A 27981-nucleotide genomic window follows, 5' to 3' on the forward strand; every position below is an offset into this window, starting at 1 on the left:
AAAAGTAAAAGAGCTTTACACCAAACTAAATTCTATTCTAAATTTTTTTTTACTGAAATAGACTATATTTTAAACTTATTATCAATTTTTATTTATTTATTGTAGTAATAATAAAAATGTTGTACTGATCAATGTTATATATATATATATATATATATTTAACTTAGTTAAAATATCTAGCGATAAATATGTTAAATCGATCAGCGTTTTTATTAGGTCTATTTCTATAAAAATTCCGAATGATGTCTATTTCTATAAAAAATAATAATAATGGTTTAGTTGATTCAAAAACTCAAAAGTAAACAAAAAAATTTCACACCCTTATATTATATTATATATATATAATATGACCTTTCGTGCGTGGAAGTTAGCGAAAGTTCGCTTTGATTGGAAGGGAATTCCAATTGGATACAGAACTTAAATGGAAATATTTATTCTCTAAAATAGGGTCGAGCAAGCAAGGAAGGTAATGGAGGAAACGTTTCTTAATTTAATTCCCTTTGTAGTTTTCTCGTCATCTTTTACATGGTCTTCGGAGATCGGAACTAGATTGGCTGATTCGTTTGACCGCAGATTTCGGCGACTTTCATTCCTCAGTTATCGACTCCTTCCAAATAATTTATTTTCTCTTTTTCTTTTTCTTTTTTGCTTCACTCATTGGATTTTGTCCATTTCATTCAGCTACACGCTTCGGTTTCCGAACTCATTCTTTCGCCATACTTGGAAACGGACCAACTTGGTCTGATGGCTATCGTATAATCCCTCTCTCTTTTTGAACGATTTCGATGAGATTGGAAGGTAATCCAGGTCGTCGTTTGGTGGTTTTGATGGAGAGAAGGGCGTTTTGAAGTCTTCTTTGGTGTTTTGGGGGAGACCCAGATCGAGATTTGGGTGCTTCAGTGTGAAAGGTGAGATCTTGAGGGTTTATTTGCTGTCATTTGGTGCTTGTGAGCAGTAGCAAGTAAGGTATTGCGGTACTTCGAATCAGTTTGAGGTTTTCTGGAGGTGCCAAGATCGAGATTTGGTTGGATTTTGGCATCTGATAAGGAACTGATTTAGATAAATATTTTGTAATTTTGAAGACAGTTTTCAAGTCTCGTTTTTCTCCTTTTTACATTTCTTTTGCCTTTTGCTTCTTTAACGCCGTCATCTTTTCTATGATCCTCTTGTTTTGTTTGATTTTGTTACTTATTTTTCAGATAGAAGTTCTTTTAAAGAAAATGTTGCGCCATAGATCTTTGTTGAGGAATTAGAGAATTTTTTGCAGAAACTATTAGATCTTTGGAGATGTCTGGAGTGCATGAGCTGGTAGAAATCAAATTTCGGTTGCATGATGGTTCAGATATTGGTCCCAATACGTACTCCATCGCGACTAGTATTGCCACCCTGAAGGAAAGAATACTTGCTCAGTGGCCTAAAGGTTAGTTTTCTCGTGTATGATGTTTTTGTTATGATCACAAGATTATCTTCTAATTAGTCTTTCCTGGATTTATCCAATATGGACTGTTTTGAAGTCCTCCATAAAGCTGCATATGTATTATGGTCAACATATAGGCAAGAGTTTCTGTTTACTCTTTTTATTTCTTGTATCTGATATAGGCACTGTTAATCTTGTGCCATGTATCTCTCGAATATGAATGGTATTCTTGTGGTACTCTGCTCTATGGTCTGTTCCGTGCCACATGTACTTGGAGCGTTGATGTGAGAAAATTTGATATCGTCTACTAAAACATCTTTGTCTTCATTTATAAGGCCTTTCAGATAATGAGTTTTTTGTGGTACGTCACTTACAGAATTTTGTTTTCAAAATTAAGGAAATTAGGATATCACCTTGTTGGTCCTTTGGTATGATATGATGTTACTCCAGCCTGATCTTTTGATGATTTGATATGCTTTGAGTATTTGAGACAAATTTTCAAGAATAACATTTTCATGGGGCTGGAACATTTTTTATCCGATTTTAGTCATTGCTAATTTTGTACTTTCTGTAACTATGGTTGCTGAAGTAGATATGTGTTTTCAGTGTTGGCGCTGATTAGGTAGACAGTACTAGTAGAAAGTTATTACCTATTGGCGGTCGAAAGAGTAAGGTAGCCATTTGCAATTAAGTAAACACTATATCTTTATGCTGGTCAACAACCTGCATTAATAAGAACTACGTTAACCTATGGTGTAAGTTTGACACCTTGTATGTTCTTTTTGGCTTGTAGTTATAGCTGAACAGCAGCTATAGCTGCTTTTGGCTAACTGTCAGTTATCTCAATTATTTCAATGCCAGATTTTTGTTTCTTTACTATATTCATCTTGTTGGTGGTTCTAGATTTTGTTTCTTCTCTCTATTTTGAACTCAGCTTATGTTGCTATCTTTTTCACTATTTTGGATTTTTAGTATCCATAGATTGCTTAGTCTGTGTACTATTTAATTCAGTCGAGTAATTGCTCCAACTTGGATGCACCCTATGCAAATTAATTGAATGGTTAATCCTCCTAATGATGATCAGAGTCATCAAACTATTGGATGGAGCATCTTACATCTAGAAATTAAATACAAACATTATAGCACGTCTCATTAAACCTCCATTCCAATATTCTTACTTGCCAAGTTTTTTATTACTTTTGTAATTTGGTTTACTGAAGCATTGGCCTTTCACTTGATGAGAAGATTTATACTCCCAAATGCTGTTGAACTACAATGTTTCTTTTACCCTATAGAAAGTACTTTTACTGAAATAAAAGATCATTTGAAAAGGAAATAGGCAAGATACTAGGTGAAAAGTGATTCAGATGATCTCAGGATTGCTAGAGCAGGAAGTTTATGAGACTTGTGAGGGTATCAATCACTTATCTTCAGTTGAAGACAAAGAACAAAACAATATAAAGGAAAGCAAGAATTGTATGATAATAGTGATAGTTCTATTATGATTTGGCATATTGGTATGATAAGTTTGAGTACTTATCAGTTCATAGGAGCAAGCATACAATGATTAACCAATGAATATAGATGAAAGGAAGTAACAGAGAATTCATAATAACTGGGCCAGATGTTTGAATACTCTGTCCACTTAAAGTCAATTTTTGCTTTAGAGTTTGTGCATCCCGTGGGTATGGACATAATGAGAATCCTTGTATGAGAAAAGATGATTGATACCTCAGGGAGGTGATTAGTAGTTCAAATAGCCACTCAAAATTTCCTTACCTTGACTTATAGGTCTTTCATGTGGCACATGCTGAATAGAAATTATTACTATAGTTTACGATCACTTGGTGTGATGGTAAGACTTGCTCCTTACATCAATAATTTACGAGTCAGAATTGAAGGTAAGGTTGTGTGCATCTTCCTCCCCAGCTTTGATGTCGCATGGAGCCTCATTCATTAGAATGCTCTCTTTCATAAGTATAGTGTTCATTACTGTGTCATTTCCTCAGAATATATTGATTTCTTTCCAACATCTTCTTATAAAATTTAAATAGTGTAGAATTGAAGAAAGTTTTCAGAACTAAACTTTCATATTCCTGACTATTCTTCTCTGGATCACAAGAAAATTATATATTGCTTGAACGGTCTTGCGCCTCTGCATGTGCACATCAAGTCACGTACCAAGGGAGTTGAGCAAAGTGATTGTGAAAGTACAAGGAATTTAGGTAGGCATGTCACCATAGAATTACTTGATACTTATTCTATATCTGAAGAAACTTGTGATCCCCTTACAGTAGACCAGGAAATTTATGAGAGTGTTCAATCACCATATCCTTTCAAGAGAAAATGGTGGAGACAAGGTCTATTTTTGACTAATGGATTAGTGCATCAGTCACAATTTACTATACTTTAGCAAGGGCCAGTGAAAAGCTAGTTATGTATATCCAAAATTGAATCTATTTGATAGGCATTAATGTCAAGTAATTGCTATCTTACTACTGTTGTTGCCTTATATATCTACTGTGTGCTATGCATACTTGTAATCTACAATTTGTATGCTATTATTTTCTCAGCTTGCTAATTGTAAAGAATTAAACAATTTGGCCTTTTATGACAGAGAAGAAAAATGGTCCAAGGACGATTAACGATCTTAAGTTGATCAACGCTGGAAAAATATTAGAAAATAATAGAACTCTGGCGGAGTGCAAAAGTCCTATATGTGATTTCTCTGGGATGACAACTATGCATGTCGTTGTCCGCGCCCCTTCTGCAGAGAGAGGAACTGGTAAGCATTATTCGTTATGCTATTATAAATTGTGAGTAGGACATGCTATTATGCTTAACTGAATTCTATTATCGATTATTTCAGAGAAAAGAGCTGCAAAAGAGCCAAAAGAGATCAAATGTGGTTGTGTCATTTTATAACCAGTTTATGCTAGAAGAAGCAGCAGATGAGCAAATTGGATTAGTACTTGAATTTTTTTTCTTTTTTTTTTCTTTTTGTGCCTCTCGTTAGTCCTGGAGGCTATAAGTGCCTAGTGGCAATTGTTTCTTGGTTATGATAATCTTTGTTGAATCTGGTATTTGCATCGACTAAAGAATTTCTCAAAGTCTCCAGAAATTGTGTTCATGGGGATTGCAGAAACAGCTAATTTCAATCTTTCAAGTCGAGGCATTTTGGCTGAGGTTGATGTGAGCATTCTGTACATTCAAATGTGTATCAGACCTTACAGTTAGAGAGAATCTTACTTTTGTCTCATTTCCTTCATTTTTTGCTTTTCTGATTGCTCGTCTTTCAAAATATTAAATTGAGAAGCATCCTTCTCTATTCAACCATAATTTAGGCCCCACCAGACTGTTACCCGTTGTGACATCCATTAGATGGAAATGAGAGATAACATCAACACATAGCTTAGCCTAGCAATTGACAGGGAATTACTTGTTTCTTTCTATGGTGATTGCCGTATAGCAGACCTTGGAATAACTATTCCAAGTGGAATATGTTTCTTTCCTTGCACATTGATCTTGATGCAGATGGTTCAGGTGTAAATTTTTACTTTGTCGTGCAATATATTCCAGAGGTAAGTTAAAATCTTTCTGTTGATACCTGCCCACGAGATAGCAGTCCTAATGTTAAAAGGACACAAAAATTTTGTGTAAACGTTCTCGAGTTCGTATCCCAGCAATTAGGATACCATTAAGCTCTCACTTCTTTCTTAAAATTCTCTTTTGTTGCTATTATTTGTTTATTTTGGATAATCACTATTGGTTTGTTGACCCAACTGCAGCCATTAGAGATATTTTCAATATGAACTTCATGGGCTGTAGAGAAGACTCCTGGTAAGGGTTGATGCTGATGGTACACAAACCAAAACCTTTCACACAAAGTTGGAGAAATCAGCAATTTCATCACAGAGTAAATGAAGATAAAGGAAAGCATAGTACCCCTGTTTTTTTTTTCCCGTTTACTTCATTAAATAAGAAGGTCGTCACCTACACAATGCCGAAAAGAATCATGTTACTGAAGCTCCCTCAATATATTCTTGCAGGTATTGTAATGTACTGTTATACGCTATCAGTACAAATTTTCTCTTATAAATATAGCCAGTTTGACAATCATTTCCTATCTTATCGCCTAAAAAGCCAAGCAACAAGTACATCTTAAACTTCATTGTTAGGGATGAAGACAATAAGCTAAAACTCGTAGTACTCATTTCAAAGGTTTAAACGTGCATTTCTTTGAAGCTTATTTGTGTACAGATATTTCTCTAACTCGGTTAGATGTAAAATGTAAGTAAATAGCCTGATTAGCTCAGTTACTATGCAAAGTGTCTTTCACATTCACATATATATCTGTAAATCCGAATTCAGCTGGAACTCTCAGCATAAGCCTGAAGCCGATCAAACCTGAGTCTGGCAGCATGTGTTAGTCACTGAGGAGCTGAAAGAAGCTTCATCAATCATCGACCAAATATGATGAGGTCTCCAACCAAATTGCTGCTTTCCCTGCTAAAAGCAAATAATTGCATCAAACATTCTCAATAATTCTGGAACCAGTGACAATCCCTTCCAAATGCACGATAATGTGAAGCACATCAAATACTGTTCTCCATTTTACCAACTTCACTGTTAACTGTCAAGTGTTTTGGAAGTACAAAGAACCTGATCAAAATCATCTAGACAAGTGACTGTGCGAGCAATGGATTCCAACAGTAGGTCTCTGGATCACTGCTAATTCCTGATAAGCATATTCTTGTGTCAGGTATTAGTTATGGAAACTAGGGGTACAGTTGGTCACTTGCGTCGGCGCTTCATCTCCTGCATGATACAATATGAGCTTTAGCAAGGCGTAGTCAGTATTCTTGAACACAATTTGGACATAATAATGGCTATAACTCAAATCTCTTGCCTTCATTTTCACCCATTTGCTTCAAAAGGTTAAGATGCTAGTTACTGTGGAGAATGTTTTCCTGATTGTGTACATATTATGACCATGTTTCGACAATCCAAAACACACTGGCCAAACTGTCCGTGATTTTTCACATCTTGTTATCCAAATCATCCTCAGGCCATGTGGCCAATGTATCTTTGATTGTTGTGCATCCTATGATTGTGCTATGGAAATTCAAAATATGGTTGAGAAAGATAATATTATACACAATCAGCATTTAGTATGCCCACTTATTTTAGGGGATGATGCATTTATTTTATATCAGTTTAATAATTAATAAGAACATTCTGGTCCAGAACTCCAGATATCTAGGAATAATGAGTAGATGAGATACTGAATCTTCAGAACATCTCCCAGAGAAAATATTGTTACTCTGGATTCTGAAAGGATATAATAAACAATGTAATTCAAGCATGACATTGTCTTTTATGCTTAGATATTTTCACATTCAGGAACATTAATACATTGTGTGAAGTACTTGATGAAATCAGTAATAATTAAAAAGAGAACAAAACTCTCTAACGAAGCTATGGTTAGGACTTAAATATGTGATTTTAAGGTCTAGATGTCTAAAAGACATTTCATGTTTGCAGACTTTTGGCTTTTAAGATGAAAGACAGCAAGATACAAGGAAGAAATATGTGAAGAAATTCAACTTTAATTCATGAAACTTAGTGAGGCCTAAACTCTAAACTCTGAAGCTGAGGTTGAAAACTATACCTGTGAGCGTCGCGGGACTCTTTTATTTCCCAAGTGCTGAAGCATCAATGCCCTTGTTTTGCCATCTGGTTTGAGGCCAATGCTCTGCATCCTTGCATATAGCTTCTTAGCTGATGTAGTCTTGCCTCGTAGATATAACCCCTGAATAAGCGCATTGTAGATAGATGAATCTGGAGCAGTACTCTGTAGAATTCCAATAAAATGATCAAGATATTGTGCGACGAAAAAACTATGTGGGCAATTAACAATGCTCTAAATTAATTGATGTTAGCACAAAAAGTAAATGCAGACATTTGTTGACATCTGAAACTGCTTTTGAAAGCAATAATTTCATAGACAAAAAAACCACATACATAAATAGTGTATACAATACCCTCTTTGTCGGTATTCTTGAAGTGTTAGTGTATGTAATTCCCAACTAACAGGAACTGGCTCAAGTGTTTGCTTGCTAAGACCTTGGAGAGTAGGACATGGAAAATGACAAGCAAATGTATCATGGTTTTAAATCATACATATGCCTACATTTTTTTGGAGTTATGAAACTTATTATTTTAAAAATGTTAGAAATCAGGCTTAAGACCTATCAAGACTTTCTAGGTAAAGCTTGGTGCCAACAAAGCAACTGAATGAAAAATCATTTCATTCATGTGGACTCTACCCATCTTACAGTATAACTATCGAGAGTTAAGTGAACAGAAGAGTTATAAGACCACTAGACAAGGCATTCTAACTTCACAAGACATGCAATGATGCATTCATGCGATACTTTCAAGGTAAAGCACTAAAGATTGAAGATCATGAATATCAAAAATTTCACTAACGACAAGAAAGCAACTGAATGAAGAATTATTTGATTCATGTAGTATCCAGTCTCTATCCATCTTAAAGTATATATTTCAAGACTTAAGCACATAAAAGATTTCTAAGACCAGGCATCCTAAATTCCTAATCCTTAGAATATTCAATGGTGCATCTTCACAAAGAGCCTAAGAATGGAGTTTCTATACAAAAAAGAGAACAAGTACCTCCAATATCTCATCTACTTCATTCCAGAGAGACCCCCAAACACAAGCTCTTATTAAGGATAAGTACGTGAATGTATCTGGGGAACACCTTTGGTGGATCATATGTCGGTAGACTTGTAGAGCAACTTTTGGCTCCCTAGCAACCTCACAAGCGCATATAGCATGATTGTAAGACACGGCTGACATTTGTATCCCACTTATTTCCATCTGCCACAAAAGTTGCAAAGCACGCTCCCATAATCCAAGTCTTTGACAAGACATCAGAGCTATGTTATAAGGATGAGGATTCAACTGAGAGCCATCTTGTATCTGAATGCTCTGAAAAAGCTGTAGCACATCAGTGTACCGATTAGACCTGTATAAGGAAGACAACAATGCAGTCCATGTATATACATCAGGTAGGAGACCTGAAGATTTCATGAGATGATATAATCTAAAAGCAAGTTCATCTTCACCAGCCTTCCCTAGGCAGTTGATGACTGAATTGAAAACAAGAATACTTGGCTTTATGCCACTACTCAACATTTTCTTAAGAGTGCTGAGAGCTAACTCCCACTCCCCCTCCTTAGTGCAGGAAGCAATAATAGCTTTCATAATATCTTCACTAGGTTCAAGCCCATTCTGAAGCATTTCATGGTAAGCATCAAGCGCTAGTTCATTCTGTCCGCACTGAACAAAGGTGCTGACCAACAAGTCATAAGTAATCAAGGTTCCTCTGGAAGTATTATCTTTGAGTTTTCTCCACAATCTCTCTGTTTCAACCCAATTTTTTGCTCTCCCAGCTATTGATATCATTGTATTGTAAACAATCACGTCAAAAGCTTTCTTTGACTTGCCTTCTTCCTCCAAGTTGCCGAACATTTCTAATGCAGCATTGCATCCTTGTGCAATGGCAACAGCTTTGAGTATCAAGCTGTACGTATGTCCACTTGCCACTTCTTTCTTTCTCATCATTTCAAATATTCTCAATGCATCTGTAAGAGACCCATTACGAACAAGACAGGAGAGAAGAGAATTACAAGCATGTACATTGGGAAGCAGGTCAGAGGCTTCCATTGAAAAATACAGTTCCAAAGCACTTCTTACTTTATTTGATCTGCTGAGGTTTAATAGTCTTCTCGATAAAATTTCCTCATTCCTTTCCTCCAAGAAATGCAACTTCATCTCGTGCTCTTTGGTCCCACATTTTGATTTCGGGGGCAATGGACTACACCTAGGCTCAATAACAAGCTCCTCTGAGATTGACAAACTCAGCATAGGAGGATGTTTTTCATCATAGTTATTCACACCATATTGGTTGTTATCATCGTTCCGAATCCTTATACCAACTTCCTCTTTGTAAACAAGACCAGATTCTATAAGGCAAGAGCTCACCTTACAAGCCCATCTTCTTGACAAGAAAACATAACCCTTATTGCATCTATTCCAACTACAACAATCTGTCGTCACTGTTGCCAAAATCGAACTATCGACCACGGGAAAACATCGAACTCTCTGTCTACCCAAATGTAACCGCAAATGATAAAATGGCACACGGGATTCTTTTATACGGCTAATCGAATTGCTCTGAACAGGAGAACAATGATAAATATCACAGCTTGTGCTGCAACCCCTAAGAAGTAAAGCCATATTTACAAGTCAAGACGAATAACAGCAAATTTATCTCTGTGATCAAGAAAGACAAGTGCTCTTATCGAGGAAACAAGAAAATTTGCTATATAAAACGGAAGAGGTAATAAATTCCCCTCAAGATACTGGCCAAAACCAACTAGGGGCTCCAAATGTTAGGAAAGATCAAATTTTGACATCACGAGTGAAAAACCCCATATCGCTTTTAGCAGTGCCAATCCGTCAAAAGACCAATCATTAGCCATTAAACGGAAGAACACAGAAAATCTTCCCAAGTTGCAAGCACGCAACAAATTGAGTCGTGCAACTGAAACGAAACAAGAAGACCAGAAATTCGCAGAAGATAACTCGTAAGGGGAAATCGGCTTCCTTTGCTCGAAGCCCAAAATCAAGCAGAGATTTTTTATCCCAACAACCTCGCCAAGAAGCTTTTTACCTCTACTACTACTGGGAAGTGGGAAGAGATAATACTGAGCTCCGTCGTCTTCGTTAATCGTTATAAGAAAGAGATATCCCAGATAAGCTTAAAATTCGACCGGACCGATCCAAACCCGGCTCGAGCCTGAGTGGAAGAGAGCCCGAGTCGGTATAATGGTCCTTGTCTGTTATACTTATATAGCAATATAAGGTACGGCTCTTCATTTTTATTTTTATTTTTATTTGGCAGAGCTCTTTATTATAGATCACAATGGCTTTCATGTTTTTTTCCTGAAAGAACAGGAAAGTAAGTTGTTATTACTTTTATTTTTTATTCCATGGATGATGATTAGGATGCACTTTAACACAATTGAAATGCCTCACTGCTACATCCATACCATGCTATTAATTAGAAAGATGGAACTGTGTTACCTCTGTGACAAACGCTAAGGAAAAAAAAGTCTGTTTATGTGACATTAAGAGAGTCCCCACTGCAATGAATAAGATTAATTCTAAAAGATATATGCTAATTTTTTATATTAGAAGAGATTTAATATTGGTATAAGCTATTGTAATGTTTAGATGTATACTAGTTTATAAAATAATGATTATATTATACAGTCTGTTATATCGATAGATCCAGTGTTCTGCAAGTCTGGTTGAATAATAGACAATGAATTGATTACTTTCGGTATTACAAAAATTGTCAGACACAACAGTATCTTTACAAGCACATTGGTGGTATCTGAATAAGACCAACAATGGATCCAATATACATTTGTGTAATACTTTACATAATCTTAAAACAGAAAAAATGATACTGGATACATCAATACAATCGGCACAGATGTTACCAATCCAACATTATCTGCTCAGATAATTCTTCACATATCAGACACCTAGGTCCTCAGGTTTTTCTAATGAATAAGCACTACCTGGGACCTTGATGAACAAAATTTCGTCCTCAGAGCCTACGAAATCCTTTTCTTCATTTCCCTGAACATGAATAAAAGAAGACAGTAAGTGGAGCTTATTCAGGTCCACAATTATCATTTACATTCAGATTCTGAATTATACAGTTTTCAAAGTATGAAGCTTATTCTGTAGAACGGCAACAAAAGAAGAGGAGAATCTTTCAAAAAATCTACAAAATGATGAATATCATCATACTAATATCAAAAGATGCTAAGAAACGGATCAATTTAAGGCCAAATATAGTTCAGCATAAAATGGGGTTAGTAGAGTATTCTCATCATAGAATGTCTATAATATGTACTGTATAATAAAATGACATCGATACTGAAAGAAAAAAAGAACAGACTATTATGCACAAGGTTATAGACCATCTTTTTAAGTTTGTAGTAACATCAGAATGGAGTTCATTTCCATAATTTTGCCAAATACAGATCCTAATCAGATAATTAACATACAAGAAGACTGAAGCAACAAGACGGTATATATTCAAGTTCAATCCAGATGTAACTATGTAAGTACTAACTTCAACAGAAACAATAGGTTCGGTACTGTTCCCTTCTTGGACTCCCTTCATGGCAATTTTGAGATGTTCTTTTGCCCTCATCCTCATTATGCGTAGTTCAGTACGCTGAGCATTAGTGATCTCATAATGACAGGCCACACAGAGGGTTCTCATGTTCTCTAGTCTACATTCGCCTGCAACCAAGTTGACTCGGATTAGAGTATTTCTATTTACGACTTACAACTGCAAGAGTTGGGCTTTAGTATTTAAATATTTCATACCTCCACCTCTGTAGACTGGTACTATATGGTCCGCATGCCATGCATTTCCCTCATTTGGTTCACGGATGAGTTTATTCAGCCTATGATAATCCATGCAGTAGCAAAACTTTAACTTATGGCCTCATCATTGGTAAGACACTAATGCAACTATTATAAGAAAGCACTTGAGCAATAATGCTGCTATCTCACAAATATTAGGTCCTTAATTTATAAAGATTGTCTAATAGAAAACCTAAAATAGGACGAGCGATAATTGGCTAATTGCTAATGGTAATGGTCCTAAGAGATCTCCTCATTCATTCTATTTGGTAATTGCTAATGGTAACTGCTAATGGTAATGGCTAATTGCTAATGGTAATAATGGTAATTGCAAAGATAGCACAATCTATTTGTTAGTAGATAACATACCTAAGACCAACTCTCTTATCCACTAAGAAAATTATAGACAGGAATCATCATTGTTCTATTGATGGAGGACAATTAGGAAAAAAAAAAGAGTATTCCAAAACACATCTGCTAGAAAGTATGTTCCTCAGTACGAACTAAGAACAACATAGCTAAGTAACTCACAGCCTCTTTTTGCTTGCCAATTTTGGAGCAACCTTCTCAATGTATTCTCTTCGCTTTCGGATAGATAGAACTCTGACAGCTTTGACAAGTTCACAACAATCCAGTTTGCATTGAGCACATACACCACGCTCCAATTGAAAAAGTGCCTGGTAAGAAATTTTGCGAGAAGAAGCAGTAAAGCATATTTGATCTTGATTAGATTTCCACAAGTCCAATATATATAACTACAATGTGATACATGATTTCAACAATTAGCAAGTGCCCACCGACCTGACGAAGGGCTCTCTGACTGGTTCTTATTCGAAATTCTTGGTAACAGCTCAGTTTGCAAAATAAATCTTCAAAATATTCAGGTGCCTTTGCAAGGTTGCCACTAGGAAAACAACTTAATATTAAAAGAACAGAAGAAAAAAGTTACAAAAGAAACATTAGCATTTAAACCTACAAGTGAACATACCAGCAAGGTCCTTGGCAAAGTTTGCAGAGAGGTTCATCATCAACAGTCCAAGCCTGAGAGTACTTCTTCTCCTTGGCAGTCCCGCCATGTAAGATAACATTCTTCCACACAGCATTTTCTGGTAGAGGACAACTTATATCACTTAAAGGGGTGACACGTCTCTTACTCCCACCTTTCAGCAATCCCTGAATGATAAAGGAATTTCCATTAATATCTGAACCATGTTACTGAAAAAAAAAGGAAAACTGAACTAAAGTCTGATGGTGTATCAAAAGAACAAGGCATCATTAAGTTTAAAGTTTTAACATGCTGACACATGCTAATAACTGTAAACTGAACTAATTTCTAAAAGGAACATACTTCAGAGGAGTGATTCATATTCCCCTTCAGATAGCACAACTCAAGACTCAGAGGAAGTTCTAATGGCTTTCCAAGGAGCTTGTTCCGATCAATAGGCCTTAAACTACTCCACTCTTTAATGAATGACGTGAAGACACAGCATAACTTAGGATTTTCCTTTAGGACTTGCAGGGTCTCTTCCTTCTTCTCCTGACCAGAACTACATGCTAATGAATCTAGTTCTTCTGGACGAAAATTTTCAAAAAGTGGTCTTGGTCTTGAATCCTTTCCTGGAATGCAAATGTACAAATGAATCCGCCCTGTGTGTTGGCTCACCTAAAAAAGGATATAAGTTAGAAGAAAAGAGATTAAAAATCAATTAGATCTTTAACCAATAGAAGCAAATAAGAGTATTAAAACATTTGACTCGCATAAAATAAATATCAGCTCAATATCTTGATAGATGTAAACCTACAAGTTTATTACTATGACTAAATTCTTATGAGGATTTTCGTAAGATGTGTTACTAATTAAAAACATGAGCTGCTAAATCAAAATTTGCCTTCTCTTAAATCATACCAAGATCTAATAATAGTAATGGGGCACAAACTTGTATATATGCCAGATATCCATTATCTAATGAATGAGCATAAAACAGAATTCATCTTCTCTCGGCCAGTCTAACAAATAGTAACAAGTTCTCTACTTGATGAATTATATTGTGCATTTAATACCCAAAACATAATTTCCAATCTTCAGGATTGCACCTTAATCATGATAGCAACAATCAATTGAAACTTCTACTTCGTAACGAGGAAAATTTCTCATAGAGAAAAGATAACTACAAAACCATTTTTGGAAGTTACTTATGATGTGAAAATTAGTTCTGGGATCTTATGGACATTAAACAAAATATCACTAGAGAAATATATTTTACCTCAAACCGCAGAAATTCTGCTTCAATATGATTGTTCATATCACATTTGCCACCTAAAGAAAATCTCTTGCCAACCTGCGATGTCTATCCTAACTTGGTATTAGTGCAGGATCTTTAAAGCAGTTGCCCTTATCTACAAAAATTCAAGGGAAAAAGTAAGTACCTTATGTGCTCTTACGCCTAGCAAGTCAAACTCTGAGTTTCTCTTGACTAGTTCGCAATTAGAAGTACCACAAGATTGATCAGCTTGAGAGATTACAGGATTGTTGCATTTCCAATTACTATATAGTGTAGGACATTCTTGCACATCCAAATCATGACAAATGTCATCCTACCAAAACAATTTTTGAAGTTAAAAGACAAAACTGCAATTTACTAAGCAAACTAATAACTTCAAATTGTTTGTAAAGAAATAAATAAATAAATCAACACGAATCAATAAATTTGTGTTGGTGAGACGCAACATTAGGAGGAAAATTGTCCACCTCAAGTCGGTGAGGGACCGTACAAATAGAAAAACATGTATCCTCTTCAATGTGCTCAATGGTAGTATTTTCAGATTCTTCCAGTGCTTCTCTGTAGGTTCTACAAGCCTGCAACGCCGGCTTAACTGTGGTGGTTCACAAAATTGAAGGCAATATTACTTAGAAAAGTCAATTCAGATGAACCTATAACTAGTCGCATCAATTATGTCACAGTCATTTCACAGGATTGTACCTGTCTCCTCTGAGCATGCTTGATTTGCATTTTTGCCACTGTGTTCTAGATGAACAATTCTCTCAACCTAAAAATCCAGTTGGATTACAGAATGACAAACTCGATATGATTTCAAGAAAAAAAATAATAAATTAGCAGAACATAAATAATTTCATGTTACATCAAAGAGTTCAACAATGTGAAGGAAGATTCAACAGGTTTCTTCACAGTCATATACTAGAACCTCAAAAGATGTATTATTAAGAACAGAAGATAGTTTACCTCAATCTCTCTTATTGAATCTTCCTTGCCATTCATCATAGATGAAACACGGAAAAGACTTTTGTTTAAGTGCTGCCAGTGCGATTCATCTGATGTGTCCTGTCAGATCATAATAAATCCATTTATAGCAAGCCAAGGGCAACAAAAATCACCTGACAGGCAAATCTTTTGAAAAGTTTTATACCTTTGCACAGAAAATGTATATATTGACAGCATTCATTTGTCCTCTCCTATGAGCTCTATCCTCAGCCTACCAAATGCAAGAAGCATGCATATAAAGCTTTAAGTTTGCATATCAGCAATGCTACCTTATAGGATTAAGCAGCTACAAGATCTTGCAAGTTGCAACAGGTAAGAAACATGCACAAAAACCTTAGCACTTGCAACATAAATCACTTTAAAAAAAATAAGATCAAAATACACACACTCTCAAGTGACACTATGCGGTCTCCTGTTAACATGTTAGCTGGCATGCTATCTCATTCTTTATGGCAGAGAAAAAAGTAAATTGCATAAATGAAACATTCAACACAAAAAAGCAATAAGCTTAGCCTTATGTTCCAATTTTTCAGGGACCAATAGATAAGGATCACCATTCAGCTATTGTTTAAGCCATTCATCCAGTCAACCTGTAGATTTAAAGGACCAATGCTCCAACCTCTGTACAACCATTCATACGTAACAAATTAAATACTTTACCAATGGGAAAATGTATATGGAATTGAACATAAGAAAATTGACCAAATTACCAATGCTAATAAAAAAGAAAAAGCATACTTCTTGGTACTACGTTAAAATATCTTCATTATGATTTATTTATTAATGAATGCAATCTGCAGACCTTTAATGAAGTATTGCATTACAGATCTATCAAATCCTTCTGAAAAATTGCAACATCTAGGGGCTTCATTAACATCACAAGTTTTAAGTTTAACAAACATGAAGCTCCAAAAATGATATCAAAATATTTTTGGAGCAACAAAACAGATAAAGATATTCGAAAAAAGTAAAATTTAAGAAAAAAAAAACCTGAAGCATTTCTGATGCCGATTTAGGCAGCTCCAAGAAAACAACATTTTGAGCAGATGAAAAGTTTAAACCAACACCCCCAGCAGTTATTCCAATTATCGCAATCTTGACCTGATGCATTTGTGGACCATATTATTATAGTTAAACACTTGATTAAAATCTTTATTCTTGCAAAGAATAACAATCAATAATAATGGAATTAGAAAGAGAAAAAAAATTGAAAAAAGGTGCTATTAAGAAAGGGAAAAAGAGGTTAAATGCTTTCCATTCACACAAACAAACAAAAAAATCTAAAAATTGAAACTAAAGATCTCTCCTCAACCATCTAACATTAATTTAGACTGAATGCAGAAAGAATATTAACCTCCGCAGATAAACGAAAAGCTTCAACAGCTTCTTGCCTGTCTCTGGCAAGTGTGCTACCATCAATTCGAACAAATTTGATCCCATTCTCAGAAATAAATGCCTGAAAAATAAAATATAGCACAATTGTCAAAGCAACACAAAACATCAAAATATTTTTCTTACATGAAATTATGGATCATACTATAGAAAAAAATTGAAATCCGATATTTCAAGAGTTGCTTTCTAAATTTATATGCATGCTCTTAATCAGCATAACTGTAAAATACTAAGATATTCAAGAGATAAATTGAGCAGCAGCTGCTTAAAGCAGTGTACTATTTCATTTTAGTACAAGTACAATATTAACCTCTTTAACTTGGAAAAATTAGTCAGAATATATATCCAACTATAGCCTTAGAAGATGGAGTTTTCACAAAACAAAGGACAACTGAGAACTATATAGTATAAAAAGGTATAACATCTTTGTCCACAACTTTACATGGTGGCATGGTGGCTAAGGGCCGAGCAGCTGAGGATAACAGATAATCGTGTAAGATATGGTCTGATAGAAACATTAGCTATGGCCATCAGAGAAATGGTCTAAATAATTTCAGTCATATCTGGCAGAAAAACTAGTTTAGCAAATTACAGCCGTAACTGAAATCTGACCTGTATTCCATCTAGAACCTTCAAATGATGGGCAAAAATTATCATTTTCTGAGTATCCAATCCCATGTCCAAGCTATTATCAGAATCAGAAACTCCAATTGTGGAATAGTTGAAAAACCACTCACGAAATTCAGATAATTTTGCAATGCCAATTTCTTGAGGGGAAAGCAGCTTTGAAGACTTCTTGCAACCTAAATCTGAGAGGAACAGAAGGAACAATTAATTATCAAGAATAAAAAGCAAGTCCTCTATATAGCCAACTAGCCAAGACTATTAGAGCTCCTTGATTGCAACTAGTCATAAAAAAAAAACCAATATTGCAAGTACCGTTATTAATCGAGAATTGTCGCCAGTACCAGATAACTATTATTAAAAAGTTGTTACGGTTCAGCTAGATACAGCTTGGACCTTATCAAACCATCCCAAAAGAAATAATTTTTGCTTTTGAAGAATAAAGATTTATGGCTATTGCGTTCGAACGCCTCCCTGAACTTAAACCAAATGAGCCCTTATCTCCTTCCTCCCATGGCATCCGTCATCGGACGTCATCTTCTTCCTCCTTCAATCCGACCGTGCCCCCACGCCTATCAAGGATTGGTCCACCCTCTATCCCTTCGCCTAGCTTAATACTTTATCACATCATCGCTGTCATTGTCACCTCCCAATACCCTAATCATTACTCCACCTTCCACTAACCATGACCATCCCGGCACTAAAAGACCAACAATCAATATTTTCCTCATAAGTTCTGATCTACACCTCTGATCGACATGATTCTAATTGCTTTAGATCTCTTACTTCAAGAGGAACAACCCATCAAAATATCAGATCTTTTGGACAGATAGATAGCTGTAGTTCTAAAAAATTCCGACCTAAATTGGAACCAAGTTGATTGATCATATCTCTCATCGAAAGCCCCCTAACAAAGTCAAGCTCATCAATCAAAAGAACAGCCTTACTATGAGAAGGATTTAAATTTACACCATATTTCATTGTTTGTTCTTAATTTTGTAGAATGAAGACTGAGACGTATTTCAGAATTGTCCATTATGCAAAACTTGCTCAATTTGATGAACATTTCAAGATTTTAAAATTATGTAGGTTTATTAGTTATATATGTATAAATTTGTTGGAACTTGGAATTACATTCTGAAGAAATAGACTAATCTGATTTTGTGCACTGCCTGATTGTATTGTGAGGTTGTTGTTTGACACATTTTGCATTTGCCAAAAGTAGCATGTACCAGTTTTTCCCTTGCATTTGAAGAGTTGAATTCTAACTGCACAAAAGCAGTTGCCAAGCTTTGGCCTCATGCCTTCACATCGGAGATGTATAATCCTCTTATGAGGATTTTAATTTTTTTAGGACTTTGCCTGAAACAATGTACATCTCAGGCTCTCAGCTTGGAGTATAGTTTGACTATGATCATTAGCATATCTGGATGGTAATACCATTTTAATTCAACATTTAAGTTCCCTGGGAATATCCATCTAATTTGGAGATAGAATACAACTGTGATCCATCAGCATCTTCACCAAGGTTATTTTAGTACTCCCTCATAGTTATGCAGCTCCCTATTGCATGTAGACATCCCTTAAGACATTATACAACAGTAACTTCTAAAGAGACAAATATGATTACCAAGTGCAGAGAGTGAAAACATAAAGCCACTGCAACAAACAGACATACAAGCATATATGCCAGAAGATTCAAGACAGTTTTAATGCTTGATACAATTAAAGAACAGTTACCATTAGTAAAAGTTTTCTCCATTTTCTCACTTCCGCTGATATTGGTACAACAGCCATCCAGAAGTTCCTCTGCATGTTCCATTTCTATAATCGTTCCTCCAGTTAGACTACATAATTTAGTTGCTAGAACTATATCTGCTACCTTCAACTTCACTCGAATAATCTGCCGACGCTTGGGAGGTAATTGTGCCAACACATGATCCTTTAAACGTCTAATCTGTTGCATGAAAACTAGTTCAGAAGTCAAACAAGTTATGCAACCTTAGATAAACAAGAAAATGGTTACATAAAACCAATATAATTTATCTGTAGTATCCATCAAAATAGTACAGAATGCCCACTCCCATGTATGACGTAACAATGTGAACTTCTTATAAGTCTTCCAAAAATAAAAATTCCAGTGCCAGATCACAATATTTCAGCAAGCTCTAGATCACTTTTAAATTAAATGCCTCCAACAAGTATCTTCATTTTATATCAAGCAAATGGCAGATGATTAGTGAGAAATGGAATTAATTTGCTAATATAATTATAAAATGAATTAATTAGCATACGATTCTAAAAGTAAGCAACTAACATAATTAACAGAATAGGTACTACTGCAAAAAAAGGAGAAATTTGTAAAATGAAAATCTTTGATACAATTTCAGGCTTTCAGCACCATTAAGAGTGTGTTGATACTTTGATTAACGGGAAGTAGAAAAAGAAAGTGTGCAACTTGCTTAATATTCATCACTTTGTGGTGCTTAGATGAAGAAAGTGAAGTGTGAATGAGTTTCTCCATTTTCCTAAACCCACCTAATGTTCCTAATTTTGGCTCATTCCACTTCCTCTATTAAAAAGAGAGAGTGATACTTTCCACCTTTTTATACATTGCATGTCATCATTAATATCATAATTACTCGTTCCACCAAACACTCCCAATTTTTATTAAACACTAATAAGTGATGATTATTTATTAAAAGTGACTTTATTGGAAACTTTCATCACTTTTTTCTCTCTACTTCTTATCAATCAAACATGCCCTAGAAGTTTGCTCAAGTGACTATGGATTTGCAAATATATGGGATTACACAGATGTTCCTAACTTCCTTCAACACAACATTGCTCATCAAAGTTTGATAGGTTTGCTGTTTTTCTTAGACGAATGACGCTGAATATCTTTCAGATGGATTGTGATGGATGATTCAACTGGGGAAAGAAAGAATATGCAAAAACCTGCATAAAAGGCATAATGATCTTAGACTATCTCAGAGAGGTTCTTTTCAATAGACATGTATGTGAAGATGCTGACTGCCGCCAACATTGAAAATATACCTCCAACACAAGATCATGTTGGACAACGGCTTTTACAATCAATCATGAGGGCCACAAATTTTGGGACACATAAACCAATAATAATCAAGAAGTGACATAAAGGAAAAACAAAAACAAAACACATTTGTCAGATTCCTAAAACATTGAGACAAATTTGACATATGAGAGTATATACAATAGATATATGCACATAAAGCCGTATAAGAAGTAGGGAAAAGAACAAACAAACCATAAGGGTTTGCCGAAGCAGCACATTTAATTCTGGCAACCGAGTACCCTTGGAGAAGTCCTGCATGAGTGCATAGGATTAAACATGAGATTTAATTCACAACAAAATTTAAACTAGAAAAGTGAAAATGGAAGGACTAGCCTTTAATATGTTGCACAATTTATTTACTAGCTAGCCTTTAATGTTTTGATATGCCTAGATATTTTTGGTATCAAATTGTGGGGTGGGGCTGCGGAGGGTTTACAAGTACAAATTAATTATCAATTCAATCAAATCAAGCAACCAAATAGAGTACTTAAGTACAGGAAAAAGAATACTGCAACATGAGGATGAAAAGGTTGTCACAGTCAATGCACTGATTTAATACCAACCTGATAAGTTTTCCCATGAGAGCCTTGAGCAGACCTCATTAAGCAATAATTCTTGGCAAATTCATACTTATCATTACCCAGTAACCGAGGCCTGAAGTGGGAAATCATTGTAAAAAGAATTACTATATCAGAGACAGACTCAAGTTTTCTGCAATTCCAGAAAATTGGAAAACAGAAAAGGGAAATAATAAATAGTACTCACCATAACAGGTTTATCTGGTGATAAATGTCATAGGGCCTATCATCACCTAAGACAAACCAAAATATAGCTTACATCCATAAACATTATGGAACATAACTAGTCAAGACCATAAGACAAAAGAGATATATGACAAGCTATATTAAAGGCAAAGCTAGAAGTTGACTTCAAATATAATTTACTCTTATCTCACCTTTCTGAGATTGTCATATTAAATGTAAAGACACCTAGCTTGATAACATGAAATAGGGTTTCAAACTTTAACTTGATCCTCATTATTAGCAATTACGACTCAAAAAAGGCAATAGATCAGCGGATCCTATTCTGAGGAATAAACTTTCTGCACCTTACTTGTGTAAACTACTCATTGTGTAATCTATACAATAGTAAATAATTGAAGGTCTAAGTCCTCCATAATAAAGCACAAATTTACATCACAAAACGAAAACACAAAAAGAATTCCATATAAGTGACAAGGATTTTAGCATTGAGATTCACTCCAATAGAACCTTGACAAAGAAGGTGTTCCAGAGAGTAGAATAATGTGTTTAACCATTGTGGCCAGTTGAAGTATTACTCTTGTCTGTCACAAACAAAAAAAGGAAAAGTTAGATAGAAATATGATAAAATTCAGCAAAGGGCTTTATTATCATCAGACTTGAATAAGAAATTTTTGTTGAATGAGAGGATCTACAATGTTAAACATTTATATATTAGAAACTTCTAAAGGAGGATATTTTATAACAAATGTCTAAACATAATCTAAAATTATCATCGATTAAGTCAGAATCTAGTAGAAAAATCTGATTCATTAAAAAGGAATGGACAGAAAGAATGAATTGATCTGCATCTATGAAACAGGTAGAAAATATTTGCCAAACATAATATGACCTGATGGATAAAATGGTAATAGAGAGTATCATTCAGTAAAAGATGTCATGCTTAGAAGGAAATAAATATTAACTACCATCGATGTGAAGAAGTACCTCTTCTTTCTCAGATTTTTTCCTTGTGCAGCGTATATTGTGTGATTCATCAATAATCACAAGTGCCCATTCCCTTTCTAACATACTCTTACTAAGGCGACTCAACATCTTATATGAAACAACTACTACTTTTGGACATGCTTCCAAATGATCGAGACTATTTTGATGGCCAAATACTGAAAAGACAAAACAATATGGTGATAAGTATCTTCAGCAAAAAACTGATAATATCTTATGCTATGCAAAATAGAGTTGAATGGAGAATAAGTATTCATGTAGACCAATATCAACCACAATCTTTTTAGAAAATCTAAGTTCCCATTGTACTTATCATTTTTCCTTTTTCTCTCTAGATGAACTTCAAATAGTTCATAAACATTACAGTGTGTGTATATTCATCAGAAACTAAAAGTAATAGTGTCATACTATAACAATTTCTGCAAAATAAAGGATACTCTCTATTGCAAAATTTCAAAACTTTCAGCCCATGTTCGGTTCGAGTTCAGGAAGGTCCCTGAACTCGGTCAGGTCCAACAATGATCGTGCCACAAACACAAACCATGCCGACCACCGGCTGACAAGTGTTGCGGCACGTGCCATAAAAGAGGGAGAAAAAAAGGTAAGGGACAAGTCACCTTCACCCTTCACGGCTCGCCGTCGCCCGAGCTCACACCCCTGTCCGGTACCCTAGCCCGAGAAAGGAAGAAGAAAGATCGAGAGAGAGAGAGAGAGAGAGAGAGAGAGGGTCAGTCGATTAAAAATTTAAGTTACAAATCCGGATCAACTTGGTTATCAGCAACTTGGCGAGTGGTGAGGTGCGATCGGCGAGGGCAAGCTCAACGACGAAATAGATGGCAACCGGCAAAACTCCTAGGAGGGGTGCCGTGTGCCAGTATGCCACCGGCACAATAAGTGTCGATCAGCACGGCTATCCATAGTAAGGACCCTAACCACGTTCAATAACAAAATAATGAAATATCATTTTATCCTTAACCAAGTTCACTCCCCAATAAAGAAAGAGAAAATAAATAAAAATTCCAATTTGAATTCAAATAAATTTTAATCTATTATTTTCATATCTCATCAATGTTCTCTCCCTTCTCTCTCTCCCCCCTTCTCTTCTATCTTCCAAAAAATGCATGTCGTTTTATTGTAAAGGAGCTCATCTTTTACTATGGCTCATAAAAAAATTCCCAAAAAAATATTCATACACACCGGTGGAAAAATTAATTCAAGAAAAGCAAGAACTCTTAGAAAGTACCAAGATGGATATCCTTCGGTAGAAAGGTAGGAAGCCAATGTTCCAACTCCTCCGCCCAGGAATACCGCAAGACAGCTGGACAAACAATTAAAATAGGACCTTCATCCTTGAAACAATATGATATTGCAATTGCCTGCAATATAATGATGAAAGTTTTCAAATTTACTGGAAACAAACAGTAATATCACTCTATAGCATATAAAAAAAGTAAAAAATACAAAGATAAGCAGTAACAAGATTTCTCTATACAGTTGAGGGTGAGAGGATGGGAGAGAGATCAAAAGATGAAGAGGAAGGGAAAGTGATAATAACTTGTTGGCAAACCTAATCTTTTCTAAAAATCAATATTGTCCTGCTACTGGTTAAACTTATTTTTCAGGTGGTTGTTAAATATATTGCCCTCATCCAACTCTTAGATGATCAAATGATTCCTGGGGCACCAATTTCAAGATGCCGAGAGTGTTAACAGTAAACATTGAATCAAGCGTAAACTGTGCAATCACCACTCTTATGAGTCCATACTCCATATAATAATTAGTCTCTTAAAACTCAAAGATATCCCTAGTTATATCGTTCCCAAAGTATCCATATTGGATGTCTCCACGTTCTTAACACATTTAATCATCTTCCAGTAGTAGTTAGCATAGATCAAGTGACACCAAATACTCCAAGTCTAATAGCTGTTTAAAATTAGGAAGTGTTCAAGAAGCACATTTCACCATTTTATGTATACAAGTTTTAAAAAAAAATACATACAATCAATTTGAAAAGCAATGTTGTAAAAGGTTTTCAACAAGAACATGGCAGCCATAGAGTTTTTCCAAATGCTAAGAGAATGTGGATGACCTGATCCTGCAGCAACCTTAAATTAAAATTATATTTACAAAATGAAGCACCAAATTTTGTATAATCACTAATAAGTTAAAATGAAGAACACACTATCTTCATCCAGAAGATGACCAGTACAGGAAGCAATAGAAGCTTCCAATGAAAAAATGAAATAAACATCAACACAAGATGTTAATAATTTATGATAGAACAGGGTGTACAAAAAACAATCTCATCCAAAGAAAAAAAAATAAGAAAAACTAACCTATAAAAGAAAGAACCACCAAACCATTTAGTTTTCAAAACCTAGAGCAACAACAGGGCTTGTTTCAGGATGGCACCAATCATGAGCTTGGCAAAATACAAGGTGGCCAAAGCACATAGTATAGCAAGAATGGTCTAAAACCGCCATTATTGCAGACATTTGAGCCGCCAATACCAATTACTTAACATTTAAAAGTATGCCAAGAACCATTTCAATCTCATAATCTTTGTATTACATATGTTAGTATCAGATGGAGACTAAGGGCAACCGTATAGGTCTAGATGCTTCTCTTCTTCTCTGGAAGCAAACAAACAAATGGACGTCATGAAAGTAACACAGTTAGACTTGATCATCAAATGAATACTCTTTGGAGATTAAGGGCAACTGTATAGGTCTAGATGCTTCTCTTCTTCTTTGGAAACAAACAAACAAACAAATGGGCATCATGAAAGTAACTCAGTTAGACTTGATCATCAAATGAATACTCTTTGGAGATAAGAGCATGGAAGTACAAGAAGAAGATATCATATGATTGTATCTGATGCACATTAGATATAGAACTAGTAAAGGACAAGTTACGTGAGAATAGAATTGTTAACTAGTAAGATGGTTAGCACATGTCTGACAAAGCTACATAGCGCACCACTGGCACAAAGTAGAAAGTGTTTAGATGGGGAGAAGATCTAGCAAACATAGACATAGTACGAAACAAGAATGGTCGTGCCAACCGACATGGGGCGTGCCGGTCGGCACTTTCCGTGCCGGTCGGCACTTTCCGTGCCGGTCGGCACTTTCCGTGCCGGCGACGTGCCAGCACATGGCACGAGGGGTGCCGCCTCCTAATAGTTCCGCCGCCGCCGTCCAGGCTACCCGTTGTCGATCACCGTCGCCATCGCCGCTCGCCGTCGCGGTCACCCGAGCGCGTCGGGTGCCCTAGCCCGAGGGAGAAGATGAGATCGAAAGAGAGAGAGATCAAGATATATATATAAGGTTATCGGTTAAAACTTAAGTTGCGGATCCGGATCGGCGAGCGGCGACGGCGATCAGCGATGAAGGTGAGTATCTCGTTTTTTTTCTTCTTCTCTTACGGCACGTGCCGTGCCGGCCATCGTTGGTACGAAAGGCACGATAGATCTAGATTAAGTACAGATCCTTGCACTTAATTGAGATGAATGGAGGGAAAAAATACATAACTACATATATCTAACTACAAAAGATGAGAACAAAATCTTGGTTATTACTGTTGTTATTCTTGTAACTATGGAAGTATCTAGGAAAATGCATAACCAAAGATACTATAAGTTTATATCTCATTTGAAGGTTGTAAGTTTAAAAAAAGGCATCCTAGAGCTTAAAAGTTAAAACTCCCTCCTACCCAATATCTAGGCAAGAAAAAGGTGTGCACTCATACCCTCATTCCTAAAAAGGTTCTTTTGAAGACATGAACTCATAACTTCATGCATGTAAGAGTAAAAGTGATCATCGGGCGGATTGGACTGGGGTTGACTTGGTTTTTTTCAAACGGACCGTGCTTAAGCCTTTATTTGCAGTCCGGCCCACCAACCACTCGGGTCAAGCCAGGTTCAGGTCGGTCTAGAATATTATAGCCCGTTATCGCCCACTAATCCATAAGATATTGAACTTTGGCCGAGTGTAATGGGTCGGATTATAAAAAAAAATATTATTGTAATGGGTCCAGCGTAACAAGTCTTCTACGAAAATATTTTAGTTAGTTTTCATTGGAATATACTTATATAATAGTATACTGGTATGCAATGAACCAAACCTTCGATGTGGGACTAAAAACCCTACGAATAAGTAGGCGTAATGGGTTGGAAAAACAAAAGCCTAGCCAATGCCACCAGGTACCAATTCGGGCTCGACCGGGCTTAGCCCGATTAAAATCGACTGGATTTGGGTGGGCCGGGCTTGATGATCACATCTGTGCAAGCGCAATATTACACACCAAGTGTCACCTGCTAAAGTTGATGGCTATAAGTATGATTATTGAATTTCTCTAGTACTCTCAAAGTTTTCTCTATACATTATCTGAATTGATGCATGAATTCCCCTCAAGGAGATTTGAAATACCATAAAAAAAGTGATAGGCATACAAATGACATTATCCATAACAGATTTTAACTCTATGCAATAACCATACTCAGGCAAACTCAAATTAACATAGTTTGACAACATAACCAGCTCCTAGAATGCTTCAGTAAAGCAGTGATAGGTTCACCTGAAGAGTCTTTCCAAGACCCATTTCATCAGCAATAAGGCAACGGCCACCCCTTCGAAGGCCAAACTTTACCCCTTCAAGCTGAAAGGGGAGGAGTGCATCTCGTAATGACTTCGGTAACCTCCCAAAAAGCTCATCAACTTGCTCGTCAGAATAATGACCCTCCATCAAAGGCACCCAATTATCGCCCACACATTGTGAAAACTTCTCAACAACCACGCGTGTTGTATATGGTATATCTTGTAGTTCAACTCCAGTTAACTTCTTTAAGCATTTTATGACCAATTCATAGTCCACGAGCTTATAGATGGAATATTTTCGGCCAGTCTGGCTCTCCGACATCCAAAAAGGTACAACCTAATTATAGATGAACAGATAAAGGTCAGAGATTTAACTGGAAAGTTTCAACTCAAAATAAAGAAACAACCTAGTACCATGGCTCAAAAGAAGTCGGGATAGGATAAATCTACCAAGGAAATTATGCATTTCAAGAAATTAGGCCAAGATCGAACCGATAAGAGGGCAGCTTCTATGATCCGAAAGCACTCGCTCTCTCCAGGAAACAAAGAATCCTCCAACGGCTCCGGAGAGATTGAGAATTCGTCAGGTGAGCATATCTCAAGAACGATACGGAATCGAAGGGGCGAAAGGGGCAGCGGCGGCATTTCCTGATTCTTGGCCGGAACTTGCTGCGGAGCACCGGATACCGGCGGTGTAATGACCGGAATCTTCTGGCACTTGAAAAGCCTCCAAGGATTATCATTTGACGCCTCCGCCGCGCGCTTCCGCTTCTCGAGGGCCGCAAGGCGGTTAGCCTCCGCCCTCCGCCGCTGCTCCTCGGTGATCTCCATCGAGGTGGGGGGCGCAAAATAAGAAGGATCTAAGAGGGGAATCGCATTGCGGAAAAGGGAATAAATAGAGGAAGTAGAGCTAGGATTTGATGAGGAGGGAGAGAGTTTTAGGGTTTCTCTAGATAGGGGAGTCGGATCGTTTCGAAACGAGAGAGAGAGAGATAGAGAAGGCGGGACGAGGTGATGATACAGCTACACAAGAACAGGCGAAACGCAGAGGAGGGAAACGGGAGCGCTCCACTTAAAAGGGGTCCTTACTCGAATCGTAAAGCTCATCTCAACGGCCCTGACCATATTTCGAATCTAGTCGAGGTCTTTTTAAGTCTGGATATTTTTTGGTTAAATAGGTGTGGTCTTAAAACAACTATATATAGAGAGAGGAATAGGTGAGTGCATTGTCTTATGCATGAACAATTAAGTACTGAAAACATTTCTTCAGTTG

At 36.2% G+C, this 27981-nt stretch overlaps 3 protein-coding genes across 7 annotated transcripts; 1 reads left to right on the forward strand and 2 right to left on the reverse strand.

Moving 5' to 3' along the window:
- The first annotated feature begins 445 nt into the window (after positions 1-445).
- Positions 446-4676, forward strand: LOC140787698 (membrane-anchored ubiquitin-fold protein 1-like). Of its 3 annotated transcripts, none has more exons than XM_073136801.1 (5): positions 446-466; positions 682-908; positions 1268-1420; positions 4035-4202; positions 4287-4676. In XM_073136801.1, the coding sequence occupies exons 3-5, from the start codon at positions 1288-1290 to the stop codon at positions 4340-4342; spliced, it is 357 nt and encodes a 118-aa protein (XP_072992902.1). In that variant the 5' UTR covers positions 446-466; positions 682-908; positions 1268-1287; the 3' UTR covers positions 4343-4676. The 3 variants fall into 3 exon arrangements, with proteins under 3 accessions (XP_072992902.1, XP_072992894.1, XP_072992886.1); XM_073136785.1 differs by having other exon boundaries at positions 462-596; XM_073136793.1 differs by having other exon boundaries at positions 446-908.
- Positions 4677-5607: 931 nt separating this feature from the next.
- Positions 5608-9887, reverse strand: LOC140787691 (pentatricopeptide repeat-containing protein At3g29290). Its single transcript, XM_073136773.1, has 3 exons — positions 8114-9887; positions 7089-7271; positions 5608-6235 (listed from the first exon to the last, which is right to left on the reverse strand). Exons 1-3 carry the CDS (start codon positions 9740-9742, stop codon positions 6212-6214), a joined length of 1836 nt encoding a protein of 611 aa, XP_072992874.1. The 5' UTR covers positions 9743-9887; the 3' UTR covers positions 5608-6211.
- A 931-nt stretch (positions 9888-10818) lies between these two features.
- On the reverse strand, positions 10819-27772 carry LOC140785869 (uncharacterized). Of its 3 annotated transcripts, none has more exons than XM_073134072.1 (25): positions 27201-27765; positions 26689-27045; positions 23357-23489; positions 22096-22271; positions 21619-21692; positions 21113-21148; positions 20911-21001; positions 20540-20599; positions 18994-19210; positions 17242-17438; positions 16592-16693; positions 16228-16338; positions 15383-15448; positions 15199-15297; positions 14938-15004; positions 14706-14830; positions 14384-14551; positions 14221-14295; positions 13305-13619; positions 12945-13129; positions 12758-12860; positions 12488-12633; positions 11918-11997; positions 11658-11830; positions 10819-11155 (listed from the first exon to the last, which is right to left on the reverse strand). In XM_073134072.1, the coding sequence occupies exons 1-25, from the start codon at positions 27537-27539 to the stop codon at positions 11051-11053; spliced, it is 3600 nt and encodes a 1199-aa protein (XP_072990173.1). In that variant the 5' UTR covers positions 27540-27765; the 3' UTR covers positions 10819-11050. The 3 variants fall into 3 exon arrangements, with proteins under 3 accessions (XP_072990173.1, XP_072990091.1, XP_072990249.1); XM_073133990.1 differs by having other exon boundaries at positions 14221-14304; XM_073134148.1 differs by lacking the exons at positions 11658-11830; positions 11918-11997 and having other exon boundaries at positions 14221-14304; positions 27201-27772.
- Positions 27773-27981: the final 209 nt, after the last annotated feature.

The sequence above is a fragment of the Typha latifolia genome, chromosome 1 (assembly GCF_019914945.1).
Source record: "Typha latifolia isolate L0001 chromosome 1, TyphaL0001v2, whole genome shotgun sequence".
Taxonomy (NCBI): Eukaryota; Viridiplantae; Streptophyta; class Magnoliopsida; order Poales; family Typhaceae; genus Typha; species Typha latifolia.

Coding starts and splice junctions, on each gene's coding strand:
- LOC140787698 (XM_073136793.1), top strand. CDS start 1,288: ATGTCTGGAGTGCATGAGCTGGTAGAAATCAAATTTCGGTTGCATGAT. Junction 1,421..4,034: donor ACTTGCTCAGTGGCCTAAAG/GTTAGTTTTCTC, acceptor CTTTTATGACAG/AGAAGAAAAATGGTCCAAGG. Junction 4,203..4,286: donor TTCTGCAGAGAGAGGAACTG/GTAAGCATTATT, acceptor CGATTATTTCAG/AGAAAAGAGCTGCAAAAGAG.
- LOC140787691 (XM_073136773.1), bottom strand. CDS start 9,742: ATGGCTTTACTTCTTAGGGGTTGCAGCACAAGCTGTGATATTTATCAT. Junction 7,272..8,113: donor AAGTAGATGAGATATTGGAG/GTACTTGTTCTC, acceptor GGAATTCTACAG/AGTACTGCTCCAGATTCATC. Junction 6,236..7,088: donor GAGTCCCGCGACGCTCACAG/GTATAGTTTTCA, acceptor TGTATCATGCAG/GAGATGAAGCGCCGACGCAA.
- LOC140785869 (XM_073133990.1), bottom strand. CDS start 27,539: ATGGAGATCACCGAGGAGCAGCGGCGGAGGGCGGAGGCTAACCGCCTT. Junction 22,272..23,356: donor ACCGAAGGATATCCATCTTG/GTACTTTCTAAG, acceptor TTGTCTTTTCAG/TATTTGGCCATCAAAATAGT. Junction 15,298..15,382: donor TATACATTTTCTGTGCAAAG/GTATAAAACTTT, acceptor ATGATCTGACAG/GACACATCAGATGAATCGCA.